The 12,085-nt window shown below is 35.8% G+C and overlaps 1 protein-coding gene across 4 annotated transcripts in view; it reads left to right on the forward strand.

Moving 5' to 3' along the window:
* The window catches only part of Dmxl1 (Dmx like 1), a 129,757-nt gene that overhangs the window by 9,761 nt on the left and 107,911 nt on the right, over positions 1-12,085 (forward strand). For all 4 annotated transcript variants that reach the window (XM_029471979.1, XM_029471981.1, XM_021150434.2 and 1 more), the window contains exons 2-5: positions 1,865-1,990; positions 5,376-5,447; positions 8,188-8,266; positions 10,290-10,422. In XM_029471979.1, coding sequence (XP_029327839.1) covers positions 1,865-1,990; positions 5,376-5,447; positions 8,188-8,266; positions 10,290-10,422 — 410 coding nt within the window. The remainder of the gene's footprint in view (positions 1-1,864; positions 1,991-5,375; positions 5,448-8,187; positions 8,267-10,289; positions 10,423-12,085) is intronic.

The raw sequence follows: 12,085 nt of genomic DNA on the forward strand, positions 1-12,085 counted from the left end.
CCTGGAACTCACTCTGTAGACCAGGCTGGCCTCGAACTCAGAAATCCGCCTGCCTCTGCCTCCCGAGTGCTGGGATTAAAGGCGTGCGCCACCAACGCCCGGCTGTTCTTTTTAAGTGTTCTTTTAGGGTGATAATTCGGCCTTGGTCTTCCATTCTGTATACACTTCCTGAGTATATTAACTTCAGTGGTGAGAAACCTGTCTTAGAATTCCATACTGATAAATTGAAATGATCCTTGGATTTTTCACTTAAAGGTTTCACAAATACTCAAATTCATTGTTTAGACTCAGTTTCCCACTTTGTTTTTGTTTGTTTCCCTATATCAATTACCTTTTGAAAATAGTTGCAAGTTCTGTCTGCCTGTCTTTTTCTTTTTTTCTCTTTTTTTGAGACCAGGCTGGCCTCAGACTCAGAGATCCTTCTGCTTCTTCCCTTGTGCTGGGACTGAAGGCATGTGCCACTGCCACCCAGCCCTAGCTGGTTTTCTAAGCTTGAGGCTCGGTAGAATCATCAGCACCTCCTCCAACTTTGTTTTTCAAGTCCTGTTGAGTCTGCCTCCTAAGTAGTTTTCAGATCTCTTCATTTGTCTTTATCTCTACTCCCTCAATGAAATAGCCCTTTAACCTATGTCCTTGAGTGCAGTTATGCGTATCTTCAGTTTAATGCTGCCAGAGCAGAAGGCAAGTTAAGATAAGTGTGACCTCTTTGGGTATTTAAATGTCTCTAGTCTCCTGCCAGTTTTCCTGTAGAACTGCCTTCTTAAACTTGAGGTGTATCTATAATATTCACAATTTGCACAGTAGGAATCCTAAATACTTTGTTTCTCTTACATCCAAATACTTTGGCAGATTTATTCAAACAACTTTTTCAACTCCTGCTTTTGTGGAAAAGGTCTTAATATTTATCTGCTCCTCATTCCTTAGGCCTTAGAGTAGAAGTCTCTAGTCAGATTAGTCTGTTCCTCCTGTAATTAATTATTTAATTTTGAGTCAAGGTCTTTTTATATAATCCTGACTGGCCTGGAACTCACTATGTTGATCAAGCTGGCCTCAAACTCATTGAGATTCTGCCTCTGCCTCCCGAGTGATGGAATTAAATGTATGTGTCACCACCCATGGCCCCTATGTTTTTATTTTTAAACTGTAGCCTAGTTCTTTATTTCTGATATCCTTTGTCATTGCATTCCCAAGCAACTGGAGAGGTAGGGAGTAGTAAATACATGAGAATAAGTAAGAAAAAGAGAGAGCCTGGGATGGAATCAACTGCTCTAAAGACTAAGCATGTTTATGGTCAGATGGTCCTTCTTAAGAACAGGTTCGTGCATCTTTGGATTGTATAGTGTTAGATATGTTTGATGTTAAGTGGAAAAAAGAACAGAAGGAAGAGCAATGAAAGGCGAGGGAAGGAAACAGACAGAAGTGCCTGAGATGGATTTATAGAAGGATAATCACGTAGGGTATTTTCATAGTAAGGAAGGAGTTAGGGACTTTATTGCAAGCGTAGTAGGAAACTAAAATTTAAGCAGTGATTATAACTTGATTCAGTAAACTTCTTCAGAAGTCATTTGTGGGGGGGTGTTGAAAACAGAGACAGGGATTTAAGCAATTGGATTGTTAACAGTAGGACAACAGACAGATGATTTTGTTACAAATAGGGATGAGGACATTCAACGAAGATGAAAGAAATGCATATGATGAATTTCAGATGGGGTTGGTTTGTAGTTGAGTTATATATAGGAAGGAAAGAAAATAGTTGTAACAAAGGCTGTCTCAGAAGCAGTTAAAATTTATGTTTTAAACAATGTGTAATACCAGTTTTTTACATATTTTTTGAAATGTTTATCATTTATATTTTACCTTTTAGGCCTATGCATCTGGATGTGACATTGTAATACTGGGAAGTAATTTTGAAAGATTACAGATCATCCCAGGCGCTAAGCATGGAAATATTCAAGTGGGATGTGTAGACTGTTCAATGCAACAAGGCAAGGTAATCTTGTGGTAACGTGCAGATTTTTATCAGAATAATCTTTGAAATATCTACCTCCGAGACCCTTCTAAGGACAAAGCCACACATTTCTTTGGCTCTCCAAGATGAATTTTGGAGAATGTCAGGAATTCTGGTGGTGATTTGTTGTTTGAAAATATTTATTTTTATTTTATGTGTGTGCCTGAGTGTATTTATGTAGATTCTGTGGGGGTGGGGTGGTAGGGGTGGGGCACAAGCATGGATGTCAGAAGAGGGTTTGGATCACCTGGACCTGGACTTCACAGGTGGTTGTGAGCTGCCTGACCTGGATTCTGGGAAGCAGACCTAGGCCCTTTACAACAGTAGCAAGTACTCTTAATTGCTGAGCCATCTCTTCACCTGGTTTTGACTTTTGAGACAAGGTCACACTGTAACCTAGCTTGTCCTAGAAATCACAGTGCAGCCCAGGCTAGCCTTGAACTTTCTGCAGTCCTACTGTCTGTCTCTTGAATGTTGAGATTATAGGCATAAACCATTATACCCAGTTAGGAGCTCCATTTTTGTGTAATTTTAAGATGTAGTATAATCTTTACTAAATGAGATAGACACACAATACTTATTATTTATAAACATACCGAAAGCTTATTGTTTTGGCATTGGAATACAAGTTGATATAAAACTAAAATCTCTTGTGATGTTAGTTTCCTTAAAATGGAAAAAATAGTATTATTATCAAAAGACAAATCATTTGGTAGTCATTATTTGTAGGTAGATTTTATTCTAGTAACTTATAGAAAACAGAAAGGGTACATAAACTAAAATATGGAATTAAAAACTGTTAGAACTCTGTATATGAAAAGTAAAAAATAGTAAATTGAATAAATAATACAATAAATAAATAGAAAAAAATAACAGCAAATACAACACAGCATAGTTCTTGTTGATCAGTTTAACTATATCTGTGTGGAGTATCCTGCTCGGCGTCATACTAGGCAGCATACATTCCTAAAAATAGCACCGAGTAAGTATAGCCGATTAGGCTTAGTTACTTGGTTTTTGAGACAGGATCTCCCTAACTTGGAGCTTGCTTTGTAGACCAGGTGGCCTTGAGCTCACAGATTGTCTGCCTTTGCCTCCTTAGTGCTGGGATTAAAGGCATGCATCACCATGTTAGGTACTTAATGATACTATTGATAAAAGATGTTTGTGTCAGTCTTTATCTGTTTGTTGTACTTCCATTGTCTTTTGTCACTTTATAGGTCTTCTTTTCAGTGCAGTTGCAAATATCTCTCATATATATATCTGCCTCTTGTTTAGGCCTTGACATGTTCTTCTTTTTAGGATTCTAAAACTACTGTGAGGATTTTTTTTTTCATGGTTTTAGTGTTTGCTCTTCTAGCTCTTTAGTTCTGTAATCTTTTGTTATTATTAAAAACTTACTTAAATATCATCCAGATTCATAGAGCTAAGTAATGTTGGAAATGTGATAGCTTCCAGCAAAAGCTTTTCATGAAGATTCACTAAATTATACAGTTATCTAGGTTAGGAGGAAGTAATTTGGTTTTATGATTAAACTAATAAAAGGTAAGTTTTCTTATTAATAGGTAGTGCTATGATCAAAGCTCTTTTTTCTTAAAGTATTAGGAAACCAGGCATGATGGCACATATCTGTAGTCCTAGCTTACTCGGGAGACCTAAGCAGGAGGGTTTCTTGAGTTCAGGAGTTCTGTGCTGTAGTATGCTGAGCCCATCTTGTATCTGGACTAAATTTGATATCCATCTGGTGGCCTCCTAGGAATAGGGATCACAGGGTTACTTAAGGATAGGTGAATAGGTCTATAAAGAATCAGGAAGAAAATTTTTAGGTTCTGGTACTAAGGTACTTCTGACTGTCTTTAAGAAAGAAAACACTATTTGATATCAGCAACATTTATCATTAACATTTTTTCTTTGTATAACCACCAAATTAGTCTGAGAAACTGTACCTGTATATTTCTTGTTGTTTTTTTCAGCTTCAAAACTTCTTATTATCTTGGGGAAAAGAATCATAGATCAGCATCAGATACATAGTTAAGACCCTATCTCAAAAACAAAACAAAAGTTTTGGAAAAATTCAAATTGTTCACAATGGCATGAATCATTGTATAATAAGGCTCAGACCTATCTTTTAGTCTTATGTTCATCATTCTGTTACAAAGAACACTTCTAGCTAAGGTGGTCATGAGTCACCTGTAAATAACTGTGTTAATAATATGCCTTCATTTTAAAATTGGATGAATACTTAATTAATTCTCAAAACCAACTCATACTTCGAGCCCAGTATTTCTTAGCTCAACACAGTGCAGCTGATTTGTATATTCTATAAACTCAGTTCATTTAGCATACTTATTTTGAATTTTTGTATATGTAATATCCTCATCTCTTTCTTTCCATTAGAACATATTGTTCTTTTATTTAACTCTACATTTTTTTTTTTTTTTAAATCTGGCTGGCTTGGAACTATGTAGACCAGATAGGCCCTGAACTCACAGAGATCAGCCTGCCTCCACCATGCCCAGCTGACTGCCTTATTTATTTATTTATTTGTTTATTTACTTATTTGTTACCTGTTTGGTTTAACTTTTGTTTTTGAGATAGGGTCTTAACTGTGTATCTGATGCTGATCTATGATTCTTTTCCCCTATTCTTCTAAATTCTGAGATGGCAGGTTTATGCCATCATGTCTAGTTGATTTCTAATATTTTGATGGTTTCATTCAAGCTATTGTAGTTGCTGATTTACAAGAAGGAATTAAATATGTACCTCATTTTCAGGATACTGTGTAAGTATCTCTGTGTAAGAGCCCTGGGTTCAAATTACGTGTTCCTGCCCTCCACAAAATAAAAAATGAAAAAGGAAGAAATTTCAAAAACATAAATGTTAAGAATTGTACTCGTTGTGTTGATAAAGAATGGGTCTTATTTTATTTTTATTGAGTTAAATTATTTGTTGGGAAAATTAGGAACTCCAACGATAGATAACCTTAAAACTCATTTTAAAATCATGTCAGATTTTGTATTTGGCAAAGACTGTATTTACATGCTTCCTCTATGAGGGAAATAGTTGTCATTATTCATTACATGCTAAGCATTTCATGACTGTTCTTTTCATTTCTTGACCATAGGACTATTCAAAAGATGGTGATATGTGTATTATAAATGCAGATAGAGAAGTCTCTGAGTGTGCATAAAAAAGGTAGCAGTGCTGGGGTTCTAGCACCATGTGATGTCTTCTAGATTGACATTCCTAAATACTGATGGGTGAAATCATATGTTTGCATATTTTAAATGTAAACTGCAATAGTTATCTCACTTGTTCTTTTGATCTATAGGTATTTTAAATTTATATTTGTTTTTCTTTTTAAAAGATTGCAGCATCCTATGGAAACGTTATCTCTGTTTTTGAACCAGTCAGTTTGCCGAAAAAAAGGAAAAACTTGGTCAGTATTTTATTATTTTTCTTTTAGGAATTGAAATAGATCTAGTATAAAAGAATCAAAATGACCATACTAAGTATAAGTTATAAGTCCATACTATAAGTTATGACCTATAATTGAAGACACATGTTAAGTTCAATTTTCATATTAAAATATAATTAAATTTTTTATTAGAATTGAATTAGATTAAATTTTGTCAACAAAATATAAACTGTTTAGTTTTCCTTCTAACAGTTTTATTTGATAACATATAAAGTGTCAATAACTTAAAGTTTGGAAGTTACTTTATTGCTACTGTCAGAAACCATTGTTGAGCCAAGTGGCACCTTATTTTTTGGTCTATACAGCAATCTTAAGTTTTCTGCCTTTTCAAATGTTTATTCATACAGTTACATGATTTGTTTTCAGTCTTACAACATTTTTAGGACTTTCTTTTTTGCTTTTATTATATAATATAGTTGCTGTCAGATGAATAAATGCTGTTCTTTATAAGGAAAGTATATAAGAAATTAGAAAGTTTGTTAACTAGTGGTTTATAAATATTGGGAGTATGTACTTAGAGTTCATGTGTTTTAGTGCTCTTGAGTATAACAGGTCGTAGTCTTTTCCATGTCTTTGTAGTCACCATGAAGATTAAACCAGGGATTCCTAAGCCACATGGAAGCATCAGCATGGGAACTGGAGGGATAGGCTTAGAAATTGGAGAACTGCTGTCTGGTTGGTTTTTTTTTTTTTTTTTTAATTAGATATTTTCATTATTTACATTTCAAATGCTATCCCGAAAGTCCCCCAGATCCTCCCCCTGCCCTGCCCCCCTACCCACCCATTCCCACTTCTTGGCCCTGGCTTTCCCCTGTACTGAGGCATATAAAGTTTGCAAGACCAAGGGGCCTCTCTTCCCAATGATGGCCGACTAGGTCATCTTCTGGTACAATATGCAGCTAGAGACACAGCTCTGAGGGGTACTGGTTAGTTCATATTGTTGTTCCACCTATAGGGTTGCAGACCCCTTTAGCTCCTTGGGTACTTTCTCTAGCTCCTCCATTGGGGGCCCCATGTTCCATCCAGTAGCTGACTGTAAGCATCCACTTCTGTATTTGCCAGGCACTGGCATAGCCTCATAGGAGACAGCTATATCAGGGTCCCTTCAGCAAAATCTTGCTGGCATATGCAATAGTGTCTGGGTTTGATGGCTGATTATGGGATGGATCCCCTGGTGGGGCAGTCTCTGGATAGTCCATCCTTTCGTCTTAGAACTGTTGTGTGTTTCTGTTGCTTTTACTTAGTGAACTTAATTTTTTTTTTTTTTTTCCAAGATAGGGTTTCTCTGTTTAGCCCTGGCTGTCCTGGAACTCACTATTTAGATTAGGCTGGGCTGGAGCTCAGAGATCTGTCTGTTCTGCCTCAGGAGTGCTGGGATTCTGTTACCAAACTGGGCTCCTATGTGATTTTAATAAAGATCACCTTATGACGCTCTTTGTTCAACTTTGAAATTAACTGGGATTTGTTCATTCTTGATAGAGTTGTTCCAAGGATGATATATTAGAGATAAGAAATGTAGATAATTAAGTGGTGTTTTAATGGTGGAGATACGCTCATATAACTTCTGATCATTTTGAGACTGCTTTTACTTGAGTCAATACTATCTTATAAATTGCCTTTTCTCTATCCCGTCCCCCTTACACTTTATTGGTCTTTTTGAAACAGAATCTTGCTACGTAGCACAAGACAAGTACAGAACTTACTGTGAGTCCAGATTAGCTCTGCACTCCCAGTTGTCTTGTCTCGGCCTCTGAAGGGTTGTGTTTACAGGCAAGTGCCGTTATGCTGGGCACTCATGAACATTCAGTTTCACGAAGAGCTTCCAAAATTCTCTCTGATTTCTGTTAGTATCTGTGGATTATCTAGTTTATCCAGTATTAGAAGCCTTTACTGCTGCATTAAATAATTGACAGTACTAAACTGTACTGTTAAAGTGTTTATTACATTTATTTAACTGGGAAGAGGCTACCTGTGGAGGCCAGAGGACAATAATGATACCCCCTAGATGTAATATGTGTGTATAGTGTCACATGATTTTTTTCCTTTTTTCTCTTTCTTTCTTTCTTTCTTTTTTTCTTTCTTTCACTGATTTGTAGGTTCAAATAAAAGATGGTTGAAAGAATGGGAAAGTTTTATATTAAGGAAGTAATATATCTTAGAGATGAAAGATTGAGAAAGATATTTAAATTAGTTGGTCCTTATATACACACTTAAAGTTAAATTTTAGACTTTAATAAAATACAAATAATGTAAGCAATGTTTGGTATAAAATATATGTTTACTGGTTATTTATACTAAGAATAGACTTTTAGACCCTAGCAGCAGGTAGTCTGAATAGTCTTTTTCAAAAACAGTCTTTATTATCTAATTCAGTGATTTTCAACCTTCCTAATGCCATGAACCTTTAATACAGTTCTTTATGTTGTGGTGACCCCTATCCATAAAATCATTTTTGTTGCTTCTTCATAACTGTAGTTTTGCTACTGAGCAGTGTCTTAGTTCCAAAGGTGATGTGAAATATGTGTTTCCTGATGGTTGTGACCCACAGGTAGGGAAGTGCTGATGTAACTCATATTTCTCCTGACATAATTGTATTGTTCCTAAAAACAACTGCATTATTATGAGCACAGTAAACATGACATGTTCATTTTATTAAAAAATGCTAATCATAATTAGCTAAGTGACTTTTTTCTGATTTTAGGAATTTTATAGTCAGTGGCAGAAAAGTGGCCAATTTTTTCTGGACTCAATAGCACATAATATAACCTGGGATCCCGCAGGTAAGGAAATTAACAAGAATAACTAGAACAAATGTCATTTAAGTAGTTAATTTTATTTCTCTTCTGAATCTTATCTGTGTGACAGTGGTGAGTACAAAAGTAAATAAGAGAAATTGTGCCCTTTTATAATTTATATTGAAATGAAGGCAATATAAGCTCTAGTAAATGATAGGTAGGACATGATAAGTGATATACAGAATACCTTTTACTTTTGGGAAAAGATACTTCTCTCTGGAAAATAAGATTTTGTTGACCTGACTTTTGATAGATTTTTAACAACTAGGGCAGAATAGATTAAATTGATTCTGAGACAAGATTTCTGTATTATGCTATGTCGTAGGGCTGGAGAGGCTGGAGAGATGGCTACCAGTTAAGAGACCTGGTTATTCTCCAGGTGATCCCAGTTTTATTCCTAGTACCCACATGGTGGCCCATAAGCATCTGTAACGCCATTCTAAAGGATGCGCACAGACACACGTGCAGACAGAAGTGCACATACAAAATAAAAATAAATATTTTATAGCAGAAAGCAGCATTAATTTTTCTGCTTATGTTTTGTGGGTCAGAATTGCTGTAGGGTTTTGTGGGGATGTGTATCTCTTACCTGTGTATTATTACTTTAAGTAGCATGTAGAGGATCCAAGAAAGACTTTGCATACCTGACCTTTGGCTAATTTTAGTGTATTATCTTTGTTCTTCCTGTGGTCTGTCTCTCATGTGGTCTCTACAGCTGAGTAGTGTAATTACACGGCTGCTAACATTTGCACGTGAGAATTTAAGCTACAAATGCTCTTACAGCCTGGCCTTGCCTTACCCAGGATTGTTTGGTTGTGGTTGTTTCATTCTCTGTTCAAGAGAGAAGACAGCCACATCCCATTCTTCTAAGGTGTATGAAAATTATTTTGCAGGGGTCCTTGTACAGACTTTGTACAAGTTTCAGTTAATCCTTACAGCTTTAAAAAGCTCTGAATATAAGAAAACTGAAATTCAAAGATTGTCCAACTAGATCCAATTTGCATGGCTAAGTAAATGAGTTAAATACATTTCTAAATTTCTGTTCTAAAGTTTGTGCTTTTTTCTAGACTAACACTTTTTTCTCTTTTTTTGCTTTCTTTCTTTTCTTTTCTTTTTTTCTTTTTTTTCGAGACAGGGTTTCTCTGTGTACCCTTGGCTGTCCTGGAACTCACTCTGTAGACCAGGCTGGCCTCAGATTCAGAAATTCACCTGCTTCTGCATCCCAAGTGCTGGGATCAAAGGCGTGCGCCACCACACCTGGGTTTCCTTTCTTTTTTTGAACTTCCCTTTCTCTTCTTCTTCCTCTCACTCTCTTCCCTGCTTTCTTCTTCCTTCCTCCTTCTTTTCTTTCTCCCTCGCTTCTCTTTCCTTCTTTCTTTCCTTCCTTTCTCACTGCATTTTATGAGGGTTTTATACAGCATACTGAGTGAGAGATTATTTCCAAGAGTATGGGCTCTCTCCCAGTGACTATAACACAAAATAAAGTGTCTTTTCTCTCTCAGGAATGAAAACCTGTAGATAGTCAGGCAGGGGTGGTTCCTCATTGGCCCTGCCCCAGCTACCATTGTCTGGTTAGACTCCCTAAGGGAAGAGTACAAGATTCATGGAGTCATTCCCTCCTATAGTAGGATGTTGACAGATCCAAGCTCTTAAATTATTCTTTTGTTTCTTTTATATATATGTCTTTATCAAGATTACATTTCTTATTTATGTGTACGTATGTATGGGTGTGTATATGCTATATGGGGATCAGAGGACAGCTTGGAGGAGTTGGTTCTATCTTTCCAACATAAAGATTCTGGGGATAGAACTCAGGTCTTTAGACTTGGAAGCAAATGCATTTACCCAGTGAGCCATCTAGCCAACCCCAAATTATTCTTTTGCAGTTTCTTTTTTAGGTACTCTATTGTACTTTATAGTATTATAAGAAATCATTGAGTATATATCTTAACTCAGTGCTAACAACTTACATAATAAATGCTGTTCATATATATGTACATTTATTTAGGTAATCGTCTTTTAACTGGTTCCAGCTGTTTGCAGCTTTGGTGTAATATTAACTCAAGAAAGCAAACTGAAGATGAAAATCCAGATAAAACAGATCTGAACTTTGGCAATTGGATGTGCATTTGGCATTGCAAGTAAGTAATTGACTAGACAGTTTTTACTGGTAAACCTGTCTTTTTTTTTTTTTTTAAACATTGGTTGTATATATGAGTTTTTTAGTCTGTTCACTGTGAACAGACATTAGGGTCAAAGGTTACAATAAATACACAGGTTGTCAGTGAAATGGCTTTACTCCATAGATGCTTATTACAAAGGCTGGCGACCTAAGTCCAGTCCCTGACCCCATGTGGTGGAAGGAGAGGACTGAGTCCTCCAAGTTGTCCACACACCCATTTGTCATTTATGTCATTTTGCTGTTGGACAAGAAAACTATTGTTTGGATGTAAGGAAATAGATTTTCTAAAATGCCACCAAAGGTATAAAGTGACAAAGAGGGAAAATTAATAGGTTTGACTATCCAAATAAAACATTTCTCTAATAAATAAAAACTTGAGGGGAAAATAGGTACAGTTCTGGAGTTAATACCTTCTTTTAAAAGTAAGATTAGTTTAAAAAGAATAGCTCACTAGTTACCAGTAGTGAGTCGTGAAGACTGGGCTTTCCTTTTGTGTTCTCTCTGCCTCATATGAGGATAACTACTGGAAGAGAGACTTTTCAGAGTTGCAGTATGTATAACTAATGGACATTTTAAGAAGCAATTAAGTTATTTCTAAATAAAAATGTGAAGTGTTCAGAAAGAAGAGTATGAGTAACAGTAGCAGTGAGTGTGCAAAGTAAATGGTGAATTGGTGATAAGAACACTAGATTATTAATATTTTTTCTAGGAATTTATAAATATAGCTTAGGTTTACATTTTGTATACTTTGATTAGCATGTTCAGGTTTCTGTCATTCAACAAATATTTATTGGTTGCATAAAATGTTTCAGGTATCTGTAAAATTGTTTGAATGTTGCATTGAACCGTTAGGGGAAGTCCAGTGTTAGACAAGTAAACTGAAATAACACGATGTTAAATGGATTTCTTCTTACTCCATCTTATATGAAGTGATAGTAGAGTGTTATTAGGTGCCAAATGACAGACCTATACATACACTAAAGGCAGACTTATATACTAAGTTTGCAGAAGTGTCATAGGTAGAAACATGTTAATATATGGAAGGAGAATAGAATTTTGCATAAAAATTTTTTTAGAAAGACTGGGCTTTCTTTACTTTTGCCTTCTCTCTGCCTCATATTTATAGATCAAGATGTGGACTTTCAGCTGTTCTCAGCACCGTGCCTTTGTTTTACTATTTGCTTTTAAGTTATTGAAGCGGGGGGAGGGGTCCTTATTCTTTCCTATAGTTGTATCCAAAGATTTTCATGAAATAAACTGAGAACATAAAATGTACTTTGTGTGTTTGTAAGAAAGGAGGAAAGACTGTTAAAGGTCAGAGAATGCAATAGTAACTTAGAATAGGCAACTATTCTATTGATAACTATTGATTTGATACTGTTTCTTATTAAGCAAGTAGAAAAGCCTGAGAATAGAAACTGAAGCTTAAGATGACTAGAGAACATCTCAAAGTTCCATTTTGACCACATTCCTTAGTAGTGATGTGCATCAAACACTGAAGATATTTTTTAGATGAATAAGAACTTTGAAGACAAAAGTAAGCAAGGTAAATGAAAGAGAGCTGAAGGTCACATTAGAGAATCATCCTGAAAGAAATGAGTGTCATTGAGGATTAAGTTCCC

Source organism: Mus caroli, chromosome 18, assembly GCF_900094665.2.
Source record: "Mus caroli chromosome 18, CAROLI_EIJ_v1.1, whole genome shotgun sequence".
NCBI classification, from domain to species: domain Eukaryota; kingdom Metazoa; phylum Chordata; class Mammalia; order Rodentia; family Muridae; genus Mus; species Mus caroli.